The 23649-nt window shown below is 43.4% G+C and overlaps 1 protein-coding gene across 4 annotated transcripts in view; it reads left to right on the top strand.

Moving 5' to 3' along the window:
* The window catches only part of LOC122560245 (protein phosphatase 1 regulatory inhibitor subunit 16B-like), a 202541-nt gene that overhangs the window by 115568 nt on the left and 63324 nt on the right, over window positions 1–23649 (top strand). For all 4 annotated transcript variants that reach the window (XM_087994771.1, XM_043710731.2, XM_043710732.2 and 1 more), the window contains one exon: window positions 13193–13263. In XM_087994771.1, coding sequence (XP_087850897.1) covers window positions 13193–13263 — 71 coding nt within the window. The remainder of the gene's footprint in view (window positions 1–13192; window positions 13264–23649) is intronic.

The following is a 23649-nucleotide window of genomic DNA, read 5'->3' on the forward strand; positions in this document are numbered from 1 at the left end:
CAATGTTAAATACTGTTGCTACATAGTGCCAACTAATTATTTCTTCTTATAATACCAAGTAAAACAGTTCAGTTTAATTTCCAGCAAGATTCAGTTGCTGCTCAATACCAACCAGCAAAGCACAATCTTCGTTTGGGTTCGGTATTAAATGAATATGGCCTCCCCAGAGGCAATTGCTCTAATTGGCCTTCCCCTGGGCTAGGGAGGGGAAATTAGTCATGGATCCTTCTCCTGATTTACAAAAGCATTTCTATTGGTCCTATTGTGACCTCACGTTGTCCCAAAGCACATTATAACATGGTCAATGTTGCAATGTAGCCAAAAAAGCAACTCATTTTCAATAAAGGGTGGATAATAAATTGTTTTTCTTAGGTTGGCCAGGGAATAAGTATTGACCAGCACTCTGCAGGAAGCTCTTTCCTTTATTTCAGAGACTTGACATCCACCTGAGGGTACTTAGCTTTGGTTTTGCACTTCAGTCGTTATCCAGTGATTTCTTGGAAGTACATGGTAGTGGAGGTTAGATGCGGTCAATATCAGGCTCACTTATAATACCTCAGGGTTCAATGTCCTGCCAAAACTCTGTTAAAATTCACGTACGCAGAACAAATCTAAAAATGTACTTTGCCAGAAGACAGTGATATAGTAGTAATGTTACTACACTAATAATCCAGAGGCTCAGGCTAATCCTTTGACTACATCAGTTCACCTCCCACCTGGTGGCTAGTGGAATTTTGAATAAAATTAATTAATACATTCCTCAGTAAAGTGATGAAAGGTGTCAGCAGCAGTACTATCAGCAATAACCTGCTCAGTAGTGCCCAGTCTGGGCTCCACAAGGGCCACTCGGCTCCCGACCTAATTTCAGCCTTAGTTCAAACGTGGACAAAAGAGCTGAATTCCAGCAGTGAGGTGAGAGTGACAGTCCTTGATATCAAAGCCACATTTGACCGAGAGCAGCAACAAGAGCCCTATCAAAACTAAAGTTAGCGTTGGGGGTTTCTGTCTGTTGCTTGGAGCCATGCCTAACGCAAAGGAAGATGAACATGGTTGTTGGCATTTTCTCATCTCAGCTTCAGGGCATTTCTGCATATGATCCTCAGGAGAATGTCCTAGACCCAACCCATCTTGGGCTGCTTCATCAATGTTCATCCCCACCATAAGGTCAGAAATGGAGATAATTGCCACAATGTCCGGCACCATTTGTGACTCCTCAGATACTGAAATAGCAGCAAGACTTGGACAATATCTAGGTCGTATAGGTCTCCAGGTTAGGCATCGGAACATTGAGAACTTCCTGAAGACTGTGAAACATGCCTGAATAAGTTAGCTTTGTGAAGTTGGAGCAGGACTGCCATAATGTTGTCAGCAATGGGCCCAGCAAGGTGCACAAGGTAGCCCCATGGGTACTGTACAAGCCTAGTTCAATAAGAAATAACGTGTGCGTGAAAGAATGTAATGAGACCATGCACTTGAAGGTCCGTCACAAATTCACCTGCACCTCCACACACATCATTTACTGCGTCCGCTGCACCCGATATGGCCTCCTATACTTTGGGGAGACATGCCGCCTACTTGCAGAACATTTCAGAGAATACCTCTCGGACACCCGCACCAACCAACCCAACCACCCTGTGGCTGAACACTTTAACTCCCCCTCCCACTCCACCAAGGACATGCAGGTCCTTGGCCTCCTCCATTGCCAGACCATGGTAACATGATGCCTGGAGGAAGAGTGCCTCATCTTCCGCCTAGGAACCCTCCAACCACAAGGGATGAATGCAGATTTCTCCAGCTTCCTCATTTCCCCTCCCCCCACCTTTTCTCAGTCCAAACCCTCGGACTCAGCACTGCCTTCTTGACTTGCAATCATCTTCCCGACCTCTCCACCCCCTCCCCCTCTCCGGCCTATCACCCTCACCTTAACTTCCTTCCACCTATCACATTCCCAACGCCCCTCCCCCAAGTCCCTCCTCCCTACCTTTTATCTTAGCCTGCTTGGCACACCCTCCTCATTCCTGAAGAAGGGCTTATGCCCGAAACATCGATTCTCCTGCTCCTTGGATGCTGCCTGACCTGCTGCGCTTTTCCAGCAACACATTTTTCAGCTCTGATCTCCAGCATCTGCAGTCCTCACTTTCTCCCATGTTTGAAAGGAAAGTCAGACAGAAAAAAAGAGACTGGCTTTGCCCTTTGTTTGAAGGAGGTCACCACTAACATATAATTAAAAGCTGTGTTTATTTCAAGGAGGGCGGATGTAAATTAAGTGGTTGTCTGGGAAAGAGTCATGGAATAAAATGCCTATGGATGCAAAGGGAACTTCAAAGTGAGAAAGAGGCAAGATGATGGTCACTGGTGTGGGGCAGATGAACTCATACTCAACAGCTTACCACCCTTATGGATTACAACCCAAACTGCAGACCCATTTTGTATTTTTCCCTTTGAAGAATACATAAGAATAGGGGTTAATAATCAAGTTGCAACTTGACTGGAGTGTGTTACTGGGACTGGATGATCTCATGTGCATCAGCCTGAGTTCAAGAGTTAGTGTGCTGTGAGAGAACTATTCTCAAATCATCCCTGTCCTGTAGGGTAAAGATCCTCTCTCACTCTGAGTGCTTGACATCAATGAGCTAGCAGCCTTACAGAAGCAGAACAGGAGTTGGGTAAGAAGGGGACTCGGTTCACTCCTCATCACCTGGGAGAATCATGATTTGAGGTATCCTGTCTGGAACCATAACAATTTAGGGAATATCATCCGGGGTCTACTCTTAACAGTAGTCTAACACAAAGCCCACTTAGCTGAAGGAAGCTTAGAGGGAAATGAAATTCAGATATTGTTGTCCAGATTAATGATGGAGCATTCATCTTCTGATATCCACTGGTCACAAATAAACTTTAATATTAAATCAGATCCAGAGTAGTGCCTTCACAAGGTCAAGGCCAGGGAAGAGAGGCAGGCAACTGGAGTGACTCCCCTTACAGGTCCCGCATGTCCTGTAGAGGAGATGAATGTAAATTGTAGAGTATGTTCCAACAAAATAATTGCTAGGATTAACAACAGACACATGTTGCATGTTTCTCTCTAATTTTATTTGTGTAAACATATGCCCTCCACCCCATTTTTGCACACGGTATAATTGGTCTTGTGGAAGCTGACTACTCGTCAGATGTGGATTTTGCTTCACTTAGCAGATGTAAACATAGCGGGTGTGGGTAGGAAATGAGGTCTTCGGTTTCTGTTCATTTCACCGAGTGAGTTATTTGACCCTTCAAATGCCACCAACGAAGTGCGCTGTTTTGTTGAAGTGTGTGGGCAGCTATCTCAACACCTCCTCAGTTCGCACATCTGAGCTGGCTGTTTGATCTGCTGCCTTGTGGAGGCCTAGCGAGTAGGCCCCCCTGTGAAGCTGTCAACTTGTTACGGCCAAACTGATTTGTTTACCGGAGGTGGCTGTGAGGCAAAACCAGGGTCACGTTATAAAATGTCAATTGTTTTAAAGCATCATCAGGGGAAGGTGCCAAAAATGAAGGAAATGCAGCTTCGCAGCTCAATGAAAATGAGGAGGGTGAACGAAGGGGGGTAGCGGGGTTGATTTTCTCCTTCCAGCCTCTCTCGAAGGTGCAGCTTGGTTCCTTTTGCTCTCTGGAACCTCACCCATTCTTCATGCCTCGGTCTAGATGAAAGGTAAAGTCGCCGTAGTCTTACCAGACTATAGGGCTGCTGTATCGTTAGAGTCAGATCACTGGTGGTGGTTTAACCTGAGGGTTACCACACCTCAGGTGAGGGGAGAGGTTGAGCAGAGAGCCCTTCTGGATAACCTCAACCAGTGTGGGAATTCAACTCTCATCAGTCTGCATCACAAACAAGCTATCCAGCCAACTGAGCTAACCGATCCTCTTCCAGTCTAGATGCCAGGGGATACACACTGGTTGCACCTGGCTTTATGAAATTTGTTTTTATTATACTTTCAGGGGATTTGGGCATTGCTGGCTAGGACAGTATTGGTTGCACATCCCTAAACGTTCAGAGAGCAGTTAAGAGTCAACCACTTTGCTGTGAGTCTAAAATCGCATGTAATTCAGGCCACGTAAGGACGACAGGTTTCCTTCCCTGAAGGACTTTAGTGAATCAGCTTTATGTCAAATCAACAGTGATTACTTGGTTGCCATGAGGCTAGCTTTTAATTCCAGTGTTTTATTTCATTGAGTTCAAATTTCACATCCGTTATGGTATGATTCGACCCAATGTCATCCATCTGCTAAGTATGCCACAGAAGTGGGATGCAGGTCCATTTTAACTTACCCTTGTTGGACCCAGGATGCTGGGATGAGTTATATATCTGCTGTGGCTGCTTTGTGACTCAGCAACACCTGTACGATTTACTTCTGCATTTACAATGGAATCATCAGGCCAGTCAGCATAATAACATTACTGAGCAATCTCAAATGAGAAATAAATGTTATCTCCTATTACCACTAAAGTTCCACTGCGATTTTTGATTTTTTAAAATTAAAAAGTGCTATTTTTGAAATTGTGGCTGGACTGGTGGGGAGAATTCCCATTTTACAGCAGTTATTTCTTCAGCCAGCAGTGATATCTGGCAACCTGGACTAACACTCACTTCAACTGATAATGTTTCAGCAATACAAGGGTTAAGTAAGAGTGTCTGGATCCGATTCATTAGTAAAAATAGCTCTGTGTGGATGAGCAGTGCTGGAATCGACCGTTGCGGAGAGCCAAGGCTGGCTGGTTTCCTTAGCTGTTACACTGATTCATTCCTTCCCTGTCAGTTTGTGTGGAGTTCTCTAGCACATCTTAGGGCCCATTGTACACCATGGTGGTATCCCATGGATACGTCTGCAAATAAAAACCCATGGCTTTGCAAGTGTAAGAGGGCAGGTGTTGGTGTAATGGTAATGTCATGAGACTGCTAATTCAGAACTTCAGGCTAATGTTCTGGGGGCATGTGTTCAAATCCCACCATGGTCAATGATTTGACTGATTGTTTTGACTGATTGATTGTCATTAAAACAGACATGGTTGAGAGTGTTTTGCTGGAAAAGCACAGTGGGTCAAGCAGCATCGAGGAGCAGGAAAATTGACGTTTCGGGCCGGAGCCCTTTATCAGGAATGAGGCTGGGAGCCTCGAGGGTGGAGAGATAAAATGCATTCTGATTTCCAGCATCAGCAGACCTCACTGTCTCCTAATTAAAACAGACATGGCTCACTAATATTCTTTAGGGAAGGAAATCTGCCATTTTTACAGGGACTGCCCCGAGCACTAAATACTGGCCTTCAGCAATGCCCACATCCTGCATATGAATAAGCAAAAACAAAATGTGCAAGTGTGGGTAAGGGGAAGGGGAAACATCTCAACCAGTTGGCCAATACACTGTTACATTTGCAGACTTTGCACCCATGTGATGTTGCTATTTCAGAATGGACCAAGGTCATTGTTGTTTTATTACTCTCCTGGAGACCCTCCTTGAATGTATCTTTGGGCTGCACATCCACAGACTGCAGCAGCTGCCTTGTTCTTCACCCAAGTGATTCATTGAGAGTATCTAGATGAGTCAACATCTGGTGTACAGACAGCAATTCATCTCCGTCAGGTCATGGCGATGGGCAGCATGCAACATAGGTTAACTGTACAACCAAAGGTTAAATTAGAAGGAGGGATTACACACACTAGAGTATATCCCCTGGAATTTAGTAGGTGAACAGGAGATTTGATCAAAGGTAGTAAGATTGGGTATATGGAGAGAAACTATTCCTGTCAGTTGGGCAGTTTGGGTTAGGTCGCATGGTAAACCTATTAAAGCCAGAACTTTTAAAAGTGAAATCAGGAAACACTTCTGCACGTAAAGAATGGTTGTAAATTGGAACATTATTCTCCACAAATGGAAATTGACATGAAGTCACCTGTTAATTTCAAATCTGAGATTGATAGATTTTGTTATCCAGATGTTGGGGAAAGTGATATGTGAAATTAGCCTGCTAATCAGACATAATCTTACTTGAGGGTATAAGAGCCATCTTCTATTCCATTGGACTCCTTAAGAATCGTTAAGCTATTAGTATATTCTGATATCACTCTGATCACATGCAGAATTACATCACTGGACAATGAACAGAAGTAAATGTCCCGGCTGATTTATTTAATTTTCCACCCAGGTCTCATTGTTAAAGAGGTTTGTAATCAGGATCACGATGAGTCTGCTGGGCTGTATTTATTGCCATAATGAAATGTGCTGACAAGATTGTTTGGCCTACCTTCCTCAGCCTCTGCAGAGTTTTAAAAATCATATAATGCATCAAATGGCATGCTAAATCACTTCAGAGTGCATGGAGGGTCAACTACATTTTGTGTACAAGAGTTATAGATAGGCTTGGCTTTTCTGGCAGTTTTGATGGAGGTTTATTTTTACCCCAGTGCAAGCCCCACAGATGCATTGAATTCAGTTTTTCCAATCTGTCCTGGTGAAAATTGATCTCAAATGTTGTAATCGCCACACTACGTGAGCCCAGGAAACCTCGAACTAATTAAACTACAGAGGCCATCAACCCGATCCAGACTGGAGAATGGGCCATTCTGATTCATTTCCTTTCAGAAAATGTAGTTTATTCATAAAATTTTTGAAGTTATGTTACATAACAATTCAAATATAGCATCACAAAAGGTGTGAATCAGATCCGTTTCTTTCAGTAAAATATGCAGCACACTGAGGTATCTCAACACATTTACAGTAACAAGTTATACTGGCAGTGTTCACTTCATATTAACCATGCAGCCAAAGGGACTTTAATTGGTATCTAGTCTCTTGGCATATTATTACGGGGTGATCTGACACTGGCTGTTCTCCATTGAATCTTTGCAGTGGGTGACTGAAGCACTCCTCAGCATCTAGTCCTGGACTTTGCAATGTGCCAATTTGCAATACTTAGTCGTCAACAATACTTTGCATTGGATATCCAGCAAGTTTCAGGCATCATTCAGCGCTTTGATGGACCTTCAACAGTAACTGATGTGTATCTTCGTGTATCTACCTGAGAACAGTCTGCAGAGTGCTGAACCCTGTGTTGCAAGACTGCTCGGGGAAAGGACCTCTCAAAACATCCACAGCATTCTTTCCAGATTGGCTTTGCAAAGGCAGATTCTAGGAGCATTTTCCGCACCAGAACCACCTTGAAAGTGAACGCGGGGAAACTCCAGATACACAGGGACAGTATGATAGGAATGATCTCTCTCACCACCAGCTATGTCCTTCCTTCCTATGTCTGTGTGAGAGACCAACTATTACTCTTACCTATTATTCTGTTGGAGGTGAGTATGTGCTGTACATCTCCCACATTAAATTTACACAATGCATGACCCTGTGGCAGCTTTTATTGCTGGGTGATTACATATAACCAACTGACAGCAGTATATTCTTTTTACATGTCTCCAAGAGAGTGTGGAGAGCCACAATTGGGGCCCTTTGATCATTTCAATTCAATGAGGAATAAATTTTCTACTTGTGTTGCTTAGCAGTTGGAAACGCTGCAGCAAGGAGAGTGTGAGTGAAGATGCAGCATCTTAACTAACCCAACACCACGCTGTTATGTATGCCTGTGGTATTGTCAGTTAACTGTGGCTGCTCCAGTTACCCAAACTGTGATTACACATTTTAATTGGGTGATTATTTGGTTAATGATCAGCCCCAGCCTGTAGACACAATCAGCAATTTATTGTTTAAAATTGAAATCTTTTTCACTCTCCAAGTAATTAACATGTAATTCCATCTGATAGACACACAAAGAGCCACTCATTGTGAAAACATTTAGGTCACTACTGTTAATAATGTTGGTTAGGCTAAGTGGCAATTAGTGGTCAGAGTCGCTAGACTGTAATCATTTATAAAAACTTCTGCACTCTGTCCTGAAGCTGTCTGCTGCTTACAAGTCACTGTCAGTTTGTCATGCAAGTTTTTCATTAACATCATAACAAAATTCAATTGTGGCACAAATCACAGCCAGGAAATTCCGGACTTCATCCCCAGTGACCACTTTCCAGTGGCATTCCATACATTATTTTTTCTTCCTGGTCTAGAGCATCAAAATCAGTGATGTCATCTCAATTATAGAGTCATAGAGATGTACAGCATGGAAACACACCCTTCAGTCCAACTCGTCCATGCCGACCCGATATCCCAACCCAATCTAGTCCCACCTGCCAGCACCCGGCCCATATCCCTCCAAACCCTTCCTATTCATATACCCATCCAAATGCCTCTTAAATGTTGCAATTGTACCACTTCCTCTGGTAGTTCATTCCATATACATACCACCCTCTGAAAAGGTTGCCCCTTAGGTCTCTTTTATATCTTTCCCCTCTCACCCTAAACCTATGCCCTCTAGTTCTGGACGCCCTAACACCAGGGAAAAGACTTTGTCTATTTATTCTGTCCGTGCCCCTCATGATTTTATAAATCTCCATAAGGTCACCCCTCAGCCTCCCACGCTCTCCAGTTGCTCCCTAGTTGAGATAAGCATATTTAGTACTTAAGGATAGGGCTCTGTAGGTCTCTGGCCTGAAAGAGGATGGTAACAGCGGGATGAACTGTGGCATACATTTTATAACAGCCATCATTGGTGCAGTAATAAACTTCAGTGGTGCAGGAGACCAGACTTCGAGGTGATCAGGAGCTGGAATCCGAGCTAACTTTGTTTCTCTGTCATTCTGGACACTGAGGCCATTGTGATGCAATGTTGCTACCCCAATTGTCATCAGTGAAACCATCATGAATTGGATCAAATATTAGTCTTTAAAGACCATTATGGCTTTAAGTTTGCTCCTTAAGCCGTCAGTGAAGTTGAGATCTATATTCTGTCAGGGGCAGTCGGCTTAGAGTTTTCAATGTGGCTAGTGCCACCAGTCTTCCCCTGAAACATGATCTACAATGCAGGGAGTATCTTATTCAGTGCAATATTTAGCTAACTGATAGCATGACCTGGAAACAATAATGTAGAACCCTTACTCTTTAGGCTTGCACAGAAATCTAACACAAATTTGTTCTGTTTTCACAGAGCATGAGCTAAATATTTGCTCTGCCCAACTTCCAATTATCAATGTTTTATCTTTGCAAAATGCATTAATTAATAACCTTAATTTGTCACGTTTTATTTTCCTGTGCTGTTTGCGTGGAGTAATGGGAATGATATCTTCGGTATAATGTTTGAGCATGTGTGAAAGCAGTTCTGTCATGGTGATATCAGATCACATGAAACAGGAGTCTGGGCTTGCGGAGCTCAAAGTAAGATACTCCCTCTTACTATCCTCTGTGTATAGTTTTGTTCAATAAAGCTTGTTGCTGTTTGTTTACAAGTGTGTAGATCTCACATTATTACACATTGGCTAATAAAAATAACTTCGGGTAACGTTCTGTCTCTAAGTAATGCAAACCATCCTCCTCTGACTGAAATTTTCAAAGCATTCTTTCCTTTATTGGTCAGAGCATTGAGTACAGGAATTGGGAGGTCATGTTGCAGCTGTATACAACATTGGTTAGGCCACATTTGGAATATTGCATGCAGTTCTGGTCTCCCTCCTAGTGGAATGATGTTGTGAAACTTGTAAATCTTTTCTGAACCCTTTCAAGGATGTTGCCAGAGTTGGAGGGCTTGAGCTGTGGGGAGAGGTTAGTTGGAGGCTGAGAGGTGACCTTTTGGAGGTTTACAAAATCATGAGGGGCATGGATAGGGTAAACAGACAAGGTCTTTTCCCTGGTTTGGGGGAATCCAAAACTAGAGGGCATAGGTTTAGGGTGAGAAGAGAAAAACTTAAAAGTTGCCCTTAGGTCCCTTTTCTACGCAGAGGGTGATGTGTGTATGGAATGAGCTGCCTGAGGAAGTGGTGGAGGCTGGTACAATTACAATATTTAAAAGACATCTGGATGGGTGTTGGAGGGATATGGGCCTAGTGCTGGCAAATGGGACTGGATTAGGTTAGGATATCTGGTCGGCATTGATGAGTTGCATCAAAAGGTCTGTTTCTATGCTGTACATCTCTATGACTCTAAGTGAATCTGATCTTTATAATAGTCATTGCTGACTTTTAACTCAACATTCACTCAACATTCTCCAAGGAATCATGGGTAAGCCGCATAACTTTCATGATGTTTCCAAATGCCGGCAGTCCAACATTACTGGACATGAATATAGCTGATCACTCATAAAACCAACAGAACACTCAGAAGAAACTGTTTTCCTGAGTAAATGATTAGATGAGGGAAGTAGCATTCGCTTGGAATAGTTGAAGGAAGAAATATTTAAGGGGAAACTAGATAATCACATGAAGGAGAAAAGAATAGAAAAATCTATTAACCATTTGGGATGAAACTGGAGGAGGCTTGCATGGGGTGTACAATCCGTTTGGGCTGAATGGTCTGTTTCAATGCTGGCAAATGTTGTATAATATTGTTTACTAGATTAGGGAATTCACTAGCACAGAGTGGGTGGAAGTGATCCTTATTCATAGGATTTCATAGAATCCCACAGTATGGAAACAGACCCTTCAGCCGAACAAGTCCACACCGAATCTCCAAAGAGTATCCCACCCGGACCCATTCCCCTAACCTATTACTCTACATTTTCCTTGACTAATGCACCTAATCTACACATCTCTGAACAGTACGGGCAAGTTAGCATGGCCAATTCACCTAACCTGCACATCTTTGGACTATGGTAGGAAACCAGAGCATCCAGAAGAAACCCATGCAGACACGGGGAGAATGTATAAGCTCCACGAAGACAGTCGTCTGAGACTGGAATCGAACCCGGGTCCCTGGCACTGTGAGGCAGCAATGCTAACCACTGAACCACCGTGCTACCCATTACTGATGCCCCAAGATGCTTATTGATTCCTGAGGACTGCTTTAGGCCCAAGAGGCTTTGGGGTTGTCACAAATCCCAGAGTAAAATGGGAGAAAGAGAGGATTAAAAAGGGAGGGAGAAAGATAGAGGCAGTATAAGATAGGAGTGAAGCCAGTGAAAGGTAAAATGTTGAGAAGAAACTAAAAGGCTATGGGGGCAAAAACATTTTTTTTTAAAAATCCACATTTTCATATCAGCAGTCACTAATGCATCTATTAGTCAATTGATGAGTGGTAGTGTCCCTTCTTGAGCTTTCACCTTGCTCTCTTGCCTTTGGCTTGTTTCAAAGTCAGCCCACACCTTGTTGAAGTAAGGCTCATCATCCACAGGCTTCCACGCACTCTCTTCCCAGCTGTTGGTGTCAAAGCTGAATTTAAATTTGGCTTTAGTGTAACTGAAAAATTTCCTCTGGGCGCTCTCTGATCTTTGACCAATCATCAACTTGGAGTAGAAAGCACACTTCAGGAGGTGAGTGGCACTCAGGTCCAGTGGCCTGGCCAGTGTAGTTGCTACATGGGAATGTTTGAGGAGAAAGTGAGGTCTGCAGATGCTGGAGATCAGAGCTGAAAATGTGTTGCTGGAAAAGCGCAGTAGGTCAGGCAGCATCCAGGGAACAGGAGAATCGACGTTTCGGGCATAAGCCCTTCTTCAGGAAAGAAGCCCTTCTTCTCCTGAAGAAGGGCTTATGCCCGAAACGTTGATTCTCCTGTTCCCTGGATGCTGCCTGACCTGCTGCGCTTTTCCAGCAACACATTTTCAGCTACATGGGAATGGTCAAGTAGAAATGAGTGACCAATTTGTTTGGAATCATAAGATCTACAACACTGTGGATGTAGTCAGCCCCTGTGTGTCTGACCAGAAGCAGCCTCCAGTTACTCCACTCCTCATCCTCCTCTCTGCATTCAGAGTTTGAAATTATTCCATGTTTTCTTGCCCCTTTTACTTGAACCTGGGAACGCAGCAACAGGAATAGGCCATTCATCCCCTCGAGCCTGTTCTACCATTTAATCATGGTTAAACTGTGGCCGGTCTCCATATACCTGCCTTTGGTTCATATCCCTTAATACCTTGGTTTAGCAAAAGGTTATGTCGGTCATATTTCAAATTGACAACTGCATCCAGCATCCACTATGGAAGGGAGTTCCAAACATCTACCATCCTTGACATGTAACATCTCTCCTGAAAAGTCTCACCCTAATTTTGTAGACTCTGCCCCTAGATCGAAAATCTTCAATCAGTGGAAATACTTTGTTTATTTACCCTGCCTTTTTCTGTTAATATCTTTTGATGGTTTTGATCAGATCACCCTGTAACCTTCTAAATTCTAGAGAAAACAGGCTATATTTGTGAAATCCCTCCTCATAACTTAACTAATGAAGTCCAGATATTATTCTTGTAAATCTATATTGTACTGCCTCCAAGGTCAATCTATCCTTCCTAAGGATTGGTGCTCAGGTCTGCTCACAGTACTTCAAGTGAGGTCCCTCCAGGGTTTTGTATAACTGCCGCACAAGGCCGTAACACATGAATATTACTTTCTGTTCAGTAATCAAGCCTAAAACTTGCCCATTGAACCTTTGGTTTATTGTTTTCCACAACTCAGTAGAACTGCTTCTCCCTTGTCCTCTTTTGAAGCTAGAATTGTCTAAGATCCCAAACCTTCCTCCCAACTGTTTCAGCTGCTGCTTGGTTAGACCTCGATTGGGATGTTATAATTAATTGTGAGCACCACCCTTTAGGATTAAAGCCAGAGCATTGGAAAGGGTGCAGGCGAGATTTATTTGAATAGGATCTGGGCTTTAGAGACTTCGGCTTTATGGAGAAGCTCTAGTTGTTCTCCTTCAAACGGAGAAGGCTAAGGGGATGTTGGGCCTTCAACATCATGAAGGGTTTTGATGGAGCAGGAAAGGAGAAACTGTTTCCAATGGTAAGAGTTAATAACCAGGGAGCACTGATTTGAGATGATTAGTTAAAAGAACTAGTGGCATAAAGAGAAAACACTTTGGCAGCATATTCCAGGTCCCTCTGTAAAACAGAGAAGGTGGTGGATGGAAAATCATTAGAACGTTCAAAAGGAAATTGGATAAATAGAGTAGAGCTTCACAGGGCTAAATGGAAGAAGCAGAACAGTGTAAGTGGTGGGATAAGCACCACCAAGGATGTGACACAGCTATGATGGGCTGAATGGTTTCCTTTTCATCCTTTTTATAATATGGGAGTAAATGAGCCTAAAAGCAGCGCTATGTCCTGTGAGTAATTGTGGTGTTTTTATTGCAGTGAGCCTCTTGCTGAAAAAGAATGTGAACCCAGATCTGTGCAATGAAGATGGACTCACTGCATTACATCAGGTATGGAGCAGACTTCTCATTGACTTGTACTAATGGAAAAATCTCATGCTGTCCAGTTGCAGAAACTGAGAACTTTAGTAATCCCCTGTTGAATGTAGTCTCCAGAAGGGAAAAGTACATAAACATTTTTATTTATTGGTAACAGAGTCTCTCACACAAGATCCTTTAATCATCATAAAAGGCAAGTATGCCCTCACTTCTAAATCTGTTCTAAGTTAGCTGTTCTTGGCCAGACACATGATTAGTTCGACAGAGAGCTCCTGCTCTTATGATATCGTGCGTCCTTCAACTGCCTTTCCAGCAAGAGAGACTGGATATTTGTTCAGGAGCAGTCAGCTGTAATTTCCAAACTAACAACCTGACCGAGATCAACTAACCAACATGGTCCAGGGACTGAATATGGGACCTTTGTGCCTTGTATGGTCCAGTTACACATGGTCTGTACCGACTTAAATATCACGGCATCTGCTTTATATAAAAACAGAACAAATGTAGCATTTATTTTTGTATTTGTTTTATAGCATGATAACAGATGTTGAAAAATGTATTTTTTTAATAATATCAAATTTTAAACAGCTTTATTTGCCACAGCATGACCCAAAATGTTTTAAAGCTAAAAGGAGTACACAGAGAACACTGGAGTAACTCAGCAGGTCTGGCAGCATCTGTGCAGAGAGAATGAATCACAGGATCCCTACAGTGAGGAAACAGGCCATTTGGCCCAACAAGTCCATACTGACACTCCAAAGAGTAATCCATTTAGACCCATTCCCCTGCTACTCTACATTTCCCCTGATTGATGCAGCTAACCTAAACAGCCCTGGACACTATGGGCAATTTAGCATGGGAAATTCACCTAACCTGCACATCTTTGAACTGTGGGAGCAAACCGGAGCACCCAGAGGAAACCCACACAGGCACTGGGAAAATGTGCAAACTCCACAAAAAACTGCATCCAGCATCCACTATGGATCCATAGCACAGTGAGGCAGCAGTGCTAATCACTGAGCCACCACACCACCCATTAACTGGGATAACATTTTGAGCCAAGTGACCCTTCTATAGAACAGTAGTTCTGAAGTTTGGTCATTGTTGTAATGTTGAAAGCCTGGCAGCCCCACAGCAAGGTTTCACAAATTACAATAAAGTAAATGACTTGTTTTAAGTTGCTTCAGAAATTGCTGGAAAATCTCAGCACTCTGCTTTCTCTCTACAGATGCTGTTGAGTTTTTCCAACAATTTCTGTTTTTGTTTCCAACATAGAGTCATAGAGATGTACAGCACAGAAACAGACCCTTCAATCCAACTCATCCATGCCAACCAGATATCCCACTGCCAGCACATGGCCCATATCCCTCCAAACCCTTCCTATTCATATACCCATCCAAACGCCTTTAAATGTTGCAATTGTACCAGCCTCCACCACTTCATCTGGCAGCTCATTCCATACATGCACCACCCTCTGAGTGAAAAGGTTGCCTCTTAGCTCTCCTCTCTCCTTATCTTTCCTCTCTCACCCTAAATCTATGCCCTCTAATTCTGGTCTCCCCCACCCAAGCGAAAAGACTTTGTCTATTTACCCTATCCATGCCCCTCATGATTTAATAAACCTTTTATAAGGTCACCCCTCAGCCTCCGACACTTCAGGGAAAACAGCCCCAGCCTGTTCAGCCACTCTCTGTAGCTCAAATCCTCCAACCCTGGCAACATCCTTCTAAATCTTTTCTGAACTCTTTCAAGTTTCACAACATCTTTCCGATAGGAAGGAGACCAGAATTGCATGCAATATTCCAACAGTGGCCCAGCCAATGTCCTGTACAGCCATAACATGACCTCCCAACTCCTGTACTCAATACTCTGACTGATAAAGGAAAGCATCACAAGGTTTGTGAAGGTTTGTAGCTCAGATTGAGGTTTAGGGTGTAGGTTTGCTCGCTGAACTGTAGGTTTGATATCCAGATGTTTCATTACCTGGCTAGGTTACATCATCAGTGGCGACCTCCAAGTGAAGCGAAGCTCTTGTCTCTTGCTTTCTATTTATATGTAACATATAAATAGAAAGCAGGAGACAACAACTTCGCTTCACTTGGAGGTCGCCACTGATGTTGCCTAGCAAGGTAATGAAACTCCTGGATATCAAGCCTACAACTCAGCGAGCAAACCTACACCCTAAAGGAAAGCATACCAAACACCTTCTTCATTATCCTATCTACCTGCGACTCCACTTTCAAGGAGCTATGAACCTGCACTCCAAGGTCTCTTTGTTCAGCAACACTCCCTAAGACCTTACCATTAAGTGTACAATTCCTGCAAAGATTTGCTTTCCCAGCACTTCACATTTATCTGAGTTTAAACTCCATCTGCCATTTCTCAGCCCATTGGCTCATCTGATCAAGATCCTGTTGTAATCTGAGGTAACGTTCTTCGCTGTCCACTACACCTCCAATTTTGGTGTCATCTACAAATTTACTAACTGTACCTCTTATGCTCACATCCAAATCATTTATATAAATGATGAAAAGTAGTGGACCCAGCACTGATCCTTGTGGCACTCCACTGGTCACAGGACTCCAGTCTGAAAAGCAACCCTCCACCACCAACCTCTGTCTTCTACCTTTGAGCCAATTTTGTATCCAAATGGGTAGTTCTCCCTGTATTCCATGAGATCTAACCTTGCTCACCAGTCTCCCACCTTAAAAATGTGCCCCCTACTCTTGAAATCCCCCACCCTAGGGAAAGGACAACTACCATTAATTCTATCTATACTCCTCACCAGCCTTTCCTTTCATCCTAACAGGAATATACTTTCTCTGGACTCTCGTTTTCTCATTTCTGAAGGCTTCCCATTTTCCTGCCATCCCTTTACCTGCGAACATCTACGCCCAATCAGCTTTTGAAAGCTCTTGTCTAATAATATCAAAATTGGTCTTTCTCCGATTTAGAACTTCAGCTTTTAGATCTGGTCTATCTTTTATCATCACTATCTTAAAGCTAATAGAATTATGGTCGCTGGCCCCAAAATGCTCCCCCACTGACACCTCAGTCACCGGTCTGCTGTTCTCTGGTTTATTTTTGTTTTCAGGTGTTTTTTGTCGAAGAAATGTTGGCCACGACATTCCCCTGCTCATCTTCAAATAAGGAAACGTTTATAGCCACTTGACTTTGACTTAATGTCTCAACTGAGACAGAGCACCTTTGACAATCCAGCATTCCCTCAGCGCTACATTAGTGCGTCAATCTGGACTATCTCGAGTGGGACTTGAATCTAAAACTATCTGGGCTCTGAGGTGGGAATCCCATTAAACTTAAGCCGAAAATGTCAAAACTGTGAGCTGGGTTACAGATGGCCTAGGGTTCCTTTAACAGTTGAGTACAGGAAGGTAGGTTAAATCTACAGGCAAAAGCAACAAACATTGACGGTATGGTTAAGGAGAAAGTATACTGAGATTGTGCCGTGTCTTGCTGCGTGAGGCAGTACACCTCAGTTTCTACCTGTGATTCTGCACCCACGCATGGTGAATGCCTGATGTGAGCTGTGCTGTTAGGATGTGGAATTTGGGGAAAACAGAATACAGAGGAACGTCAATTTTCCGAACCAGATGTATGGGCACTATTTCATTCAGATAATTAATGATTTGGTTAATTGATTCTATGCCTTTCCCCGGGGCATGGAGTTTTCTGTTAAGTCTGCTCCCCGTTCAGTAAGTGAGGCAGCAGCACACCACGTGCGATCCCCACCCTCCCCATCCAATCCAACACCATCCCACCCCCAACTCTATCCAACAACGCCCGACCCCATCCAACAACCCCCCCCCCCCCCCCCCCCCCCCCCGCCGCCCCATCTACACACACACACACACACACACACGGACAACAACAAGACTGCTGCTGCCCCCTTTTGGGGGGTGAGTCTCTAAATAGTGCGCACGCACACACACAACATTTAACTGCAACTTTTTGACAGGTTCCATCTTTGCCCTGTACAGGACAATGTTTGAGAGATTATCTGGGGAAGGGGGGATACAGGGTACACCTCTGTGTCGAACTCCAGGGAAAGTGTGGTGGGAGAGAGAGAGCAGGAGGTCAGTCATTTGGAGATGGTGCTTGGGCTCCAACGATGTCCAGGACTGTTTTCAGCAGCATTTCAGTAAGCCGCGTTCACTTTGAATCATTGTTAACAAAAGATGCGATCAGGGTTGGAAACACGTCTTTGATGTAATGTTTCTAGTGGGACCTTGAGATCTCCTTTGGATAAGCCGATATTTGGCTAATTGATATTTGGATAATCAAGGTTTCTCTGTATTCCCCCACCTTCCTCTCCAGGAGGGAACAAAATGCCTAGGCAAGTCTCAACCCCTCCCCACCTGGCTCCATAGGAACTAACAGCTTTGTAGATGCCATGCAAACAAGATGGGAAAGTATCTGACTTCAATTTATAACCTTCTTGCACAGTGTGCATGATGATCCATCATCAAAATTCAACCCACGATGCCAACAGTAATCTCCGTGGAGGTCTTTGAACTCCTCCAATTCTAAGCTTACTGATGTTTTCAGTGCTTCACCACTGATGGCTATGTCTTTAGCTTCATGGTCCCAAAGCCTTGGGATTCTCTCTTTACATCTCTCCACGTCTCTATTACCTTCTTTAAACATTCAAAACTTAACTTTTAATGACCCTTAATTTTTTTTTCTTTATCCTTTCATGGGAAGTTGGTGTTAGTGACAAGGCCAGCATTTGTTGCCTACACCTAGTTGCCCTGGCTTGAAATACATACCTTCTCTGCCCTTTCAGAGAAAGGTATGGGTATGTAGTCACATTGAGGCATAGAAACACACCCTTCGGTCCAATCAGTCCACACTGACCATAATCCCAAACTAGGCAGCATCCGAGGACAGGCAAAATCGACGTTTCGGGCAAAAGCCCTTCATCAGGAATAAAGGCAGAGAGCCTGAAGCGTGGAGAGATAAGGTAGAGGAGGGTGGGGGTGGGGAGAAAGTAGCATAGAGTACAATAGGTCAGTGGGGGAGGAGATGAAGGTGATAGGTCAGGGAGGAGAGGGTGGAATGGATAGGTGGAAAAGGAGCTAGGCAGGTTGGACAAGTCCGGACAAGTCAAGGAGACAGTGTTGAGCTGGAGGTTAGAAACTAGGATGAGGTGGGGGAAGGGGAAATGAGGAAGCTGTTGAAGTCCACATTGATGCCTTGGGGTTGAAGTGTTCCGAGGCCGAAGATGAGGCATTCTTCTTCCATGCGTCTGGTGGTGAGGGAGCGGCGGTGAAGGAGGCCCAGGATCTCCATGTCCTCGGCAGAGTGGGAGGGGGAGTTGAAATGTTGGGCCACGGGGCGGTTTGGTTGATTGGTGCGGGTGTCTCGGAGATGTTCCCTGAAGCGCTCTGCTAGGAGGCGCCCAGTCTCCCTGATGTAGAGGAGACCGCATCGGGAGCAACGGATACAATAAATGATATTAGTGGATGTGCAGGTAAAACTTTGATGGATGTGGAAGGCTTCTTTAGGGCCTTGGATGGAGGTGAGGGAGGAGGTGTGGGCACAGGTTTTACAGTTCCTACGGTGGCAGGGGAAAGTGCCAGGATGGGAGGGTGGGTCGTAGGGGGGCGTGGACCTGACCAGGTAGTCACGGAGGGAGCGGTCTTTGCGGAAGGCAGAGAGGGGTGGGGAGGGAAATATATCCCTGGTGGTGCGGTCTGTTTGGAGGTGGCGGAAATGTCGGCGGATGATTTGGTTTATGCGAAGATTGGTAGGGTGGAAGGTGAGCACCAGGGGCGTTCTGTCCTTGTTGCGGTTGGAGGGGTTGGGTCTGAGGGCACCTCTCCTCCCCGACCTATCACCTTCATCTCCTCCCTCACTGACCTATCGTACTCTATGCTACTCTCTCCCCACCCCCACCCTCCTCTAGCTTATCTCTCCACGCTTCAGGCTCTCTGCCTTTATTCCTGATGAAGGGCTTTTGCCTGAAACGTCGATTTTGCCTGTCCTCAGATTTTGCCTGTCCTCGGATGCTGCCTGAACTGCTGTGCTCTTCCAGCACCACTGATCCAGAATCTGGTTTCCAGCATCTGCAGTCATTGTTTTTACCTCATAATCCCAAACTAAACCTGCCTACCTACTCCTGGCCCATATCCCTCCAAACCTTTCTTATCTATATACTTATCCAAATGTCTTTTAAACATTGTCATTGTACCCACATCTACCCCTTCTTCAGAAAGTTCATTCCACACGTAAACCACCTTCTGTCTATAAAATTTGCTCATGTCTTTTTTTAAATCGTTCTCCTCTCACCTTAAAAACATGCCCCCTACTCTTGAAATCCCCCACCCTAGGGAAAAGACAACTACCATTAACTCTATCTACACCCCTCATTATTTCATAAACTTCGATCAGGTCACAACTCAATCTCCATGGCTGCAGTGAAAAAGTCCCAGTTAATCCATTAATTATAACTCAAACCTTCCACGTAAGTTGAATCAGGTAATGATGGTAGATTGCCTTCACTAAACTATTAGTAAACCAGATTATTATTTTTACAGCAATCCATGATGGGTCACCGTGACTGTGATGAGCTTTTAATTCCAGATTTATTAACTGAATTCCAGATTTATTGAGCAAATTTAATTTCAGATTTATTTATTTAATTTCACCAGATGCCCCAGAGTATTATGCTGACCCTCTGGATTACCATTCCATTGACATTACCACTACACCACCACCTCACACCCCGTACATTCTTGTAAATACACCCTCTGAGTTTTGTCTTCTGAAATCCCTAAGCTGCATTAACTTCTCAGACCGGAAATCAATGTATTGTCATGGCAGTTGGTAGTTGTGGTACCTTGGAGCAGCCCCGTACAGCAACTTAGAGAGAAAGTTGCTCTTCATGTAACTTTGTTTGGCTGCACTTATATACAATGCCTCGTGAGGTTTCACTATACTAAAGGTGCTTTGACTGAAGGGAGCAGACAATAAAAACCAAGAGAAAGTATCTGCTTTTATGAAAAACCTGCAGGAATGCAATTGGGGATGGAAACACGTCTTTGATGTAACGTTTCTTTTGGGATCTTGAGATCTCCTTCAGAAACTTGAAATACTTCGAAATACAACATCTTAAGGCAATGAAAAAGAAGAGGTATCATTATTTAAGGATGGACTGAAATCCACAGGACTCTTCATTAATAAAAACAGCTTAAAAATACTAATCTATTCTCATTCCAGCAAACCGATTGATGCAAAGGGAATCACGTTGTCCTTCTTTTGAAATTTCCTTTCATTCACCCTAGCATCATCTCATCACCCCTATGGTGGTCTACTGCTCAGCATTTCCAAACTATATGGTTACCTTGTGGTTGTTCTCATACCGTTGATGCAATCTAATCAATTAGCAGGAGATCGAGAGAGAACCTTTTGCAGATAGGGTGTTTGACGGAGAAGGAAGGAGGAGACTTTCTGCAGTGTGAACAACAGATGGACCCTTTTTAAAATTTATTCGTGGGATGTAGATGTCACTGGTTAGATCAGCTTTTGTTGCCCAACCTTAAAAGCCCAGAGAGTGGTTAAGAGTCAACCACACTGTGTGGGTCTAGAGTCCCATGTAGGCCAGACTAGGTAAGGATAGCAGTTTCCTTCCATAAAGGATATTAGTGAGCCAGATAGGTTTTTCTGACATTCAATAATGGTTTCATGGTCATCATTAGACTCTTGATTGCAGATTATTTTGTTGAATTCAGATTCCATGGCATCTGCCGTGGCAGGATTTGAACCTGGGTTCTCTCATTTTAGACCAAGCTACCTCAATGCTATGTTCCTAAGCTATCCCATTTCCCTTGATGTCATTAAGTAGAAATCTATCAGTCCCTCTCAAACTCATTTCATGCTTGAATTTCCATAGTCCTTTGGGATAAACAATTCTTAGATAATCATCACCATTTGATTGAAGAAATTCCTCCTCATTTCAGCTCAAAATGGCCTGCCCCTTGCTCTCGCCCCCATAGCCACGGGAGACCTCATTCCCACATCCACTCTGTCTACATCTTTCAGAATTTAAGAAGTTTGTATGAGATCACCTTTCACTCTTCTAAGCGCTGGAGTATACAGCCCCAGTCTACTCCATCTCTCCTTCCGACACATTTAATCAATTTGTTCATATCATTGGTGGTGAGACACAGCCAACAACAACACTCCGTCCAATTACTTTGCTGCTTTGATCAGGAAGAATCCTTTCTCCCTGCTCAGTTCGGTAAGTTTCTCCAAATTAGTGATCCATCCAGACTCGCACCCCTGACACGGTGAGAAACAGAACTCGGGAATTTGAATGTCCTGCAGCTTCAGTGCTGAGTCATGGTGCCTCTTGAAAGGGAAATCAAGTCAAAGGAGAACCTGGAACTACATGAATGATCTCAGAATAGCAGCAAAGATGAAAGCATTTCTCTTGAACCTTGATCTTTTATTAGCGAGCTAAACCAGTTTTTGATGTGCACTGTTCAGCTTATCAGATGAATCACTGTTAAAACCTAGCAGAGATGTGTGGCTGTAACTCAGAGTTCATAGACTTATCCTCTCAACAGAAGCAGCCTCATTCACTTTATTGGCACACGTCATAATTAGACAGCAGTATTTTTCTGAGGACAAAGTGGCTGAATATATGTTTCACTGCACAAATAACCACATTTAATTCTTTTATGGATGAAATCCAATTTTCTTACTGTTATCATCTCAGCTGATTTTACTACTGGACAAGTTAGATCCCAGAATGAAACTTGGCTTAAGAGATCAAATGTTGGTCTTTATTTAATTTAACCTGGCAGTCTTTCCTAGGAACTTAAACATACAAGGCTGCAGATTTGACTTTAACAACAAAACAGATCTTTATTACACAAAATAAAGAAAAAAAAGCATAAAACAGGCTAAACTATCTACATACAGCACAGTTTAAAAGACTTCACACTCCTGGCAAAACAAACTCCCATCTCCTCCCTAACACCATCACTTTACAGTTAATTCAGAGAAACTTTCCTTCCCTGTCAAATCTGTAAACTGGCTTAATACTTTACAATTTTGACCCTCTAGGCTGAAGAATGGTCCTGCCCGAAATGTCGATTATCCTGCTCCTCAGATGCTGCCTGACCTGCTGTGCTTTTTTCAGTGCCACACTCTATCTACTCTGACTCTCCATCATCTGTCCTTGCTATCTCTTAGCCTCTAAGCTGCAAAATCATCTTCTTTGACTCACAGCTGAGATATTGGACTTCCTTAGATTATTTCCAGAGTTGAAAGGCTTCTCTTCTGAGGAGAGATTGAGCAGTTTAGGTCTATACGCTGTAGAGTCTAGAAAAATGAGAGAAGACCTAATTGAGGTATATAGGATACTACAGGAGCTTGACAAAGTAAGCATAGAGCAGCTGGTTCCCCTTGTGGCTCAGTCTCCTTGTAGCTCAGTAAAAGGGCATAGTTTTAGGCTCTGCAGTGGCAGATTTAAAACAGAGATGAGGAGGAACTATTTCTCTCACCGGGTTGTGAATCTATTGAATTCACTACCTCCTAATGCAATGGACATCAGGACAACGAATAAGTTCAAGGAGGAGATGGACAAATTTTAAATTAGCAATGGGTTAAAGGGTTGTAAGGAGCAGGGCAGGAAACAAGGGAGGAGGGTTGAAGTCAAAATTAGATCAGCCATGATTGTAGCTAATGGCTGAACAGGCCCAAGGGGCTGAAATGGCGTCTCCTGCTGCTAGTTCTTATGTCCTTACATTGTCAGCTTTAAATAACTAGTTCAGATTTTTTTGACCAATCACACTCGGTCTGAAAGCTTTCACAAGTTGGAAGCTTTAACACTGAGGTAACTTATTTCTTTAACTGCTCTGAACAAGCTGCAATTTCTGGGACAAACTGTTCTTGCATCTAACTTCAGTCAGGTATTGTTCATATTGAATTCAAAAGCTTCCCCTAAATTTTGAAAAACTTGCTCAACGTAGATTCTGCTAATGGCTTTCTTTTTTTTCCTCTTCTGTGTAAAACTCCACAATGTAAAAAATTTCCATTAATATTTCAGAAGACCTTTTGTCATCTGCTGCATGACACCTGCTGGGCTTAACACCATAGTTCCAAAAAGACTGACCTAGGTAATTATTAAACACCTTCACACAAATGGATCAAGCGCATAAGTAATTGTCTTAAAATATAAACTGTAAAACTAAATAATTTTACCTTTAATCATATCTTATGACTACTAAGATTTTTATTTGGCAACTTCACAGGTCAGGAGTGCCTACTGTATAAGACATATACTGATCCTGGTGAGGCCAGATTCTTCTTTTTAAATGGAGGAAAATGAAAATTGAATTTCCTCGAGCACTCTATTTTTGTCTGGTGCTA

Source organism: Chiloscyllium plagiosum, unplaced genomic scaffold (genome assembly GCF_037043375.1).
Source record: "Chiloscyllium plagiosum isolate Xiang-an unplaced genomic scaffold, Cpla_swu_hap1 HiC_scaffold_15, whole genome shotgun sequence".
NCBI lineage: Eukaryota > Metazoa > Chordata > Chondrichthyes > Orectolobiformes > Hemiscylliidae > Chiloscyllium > Chiloscyllium plagiosum.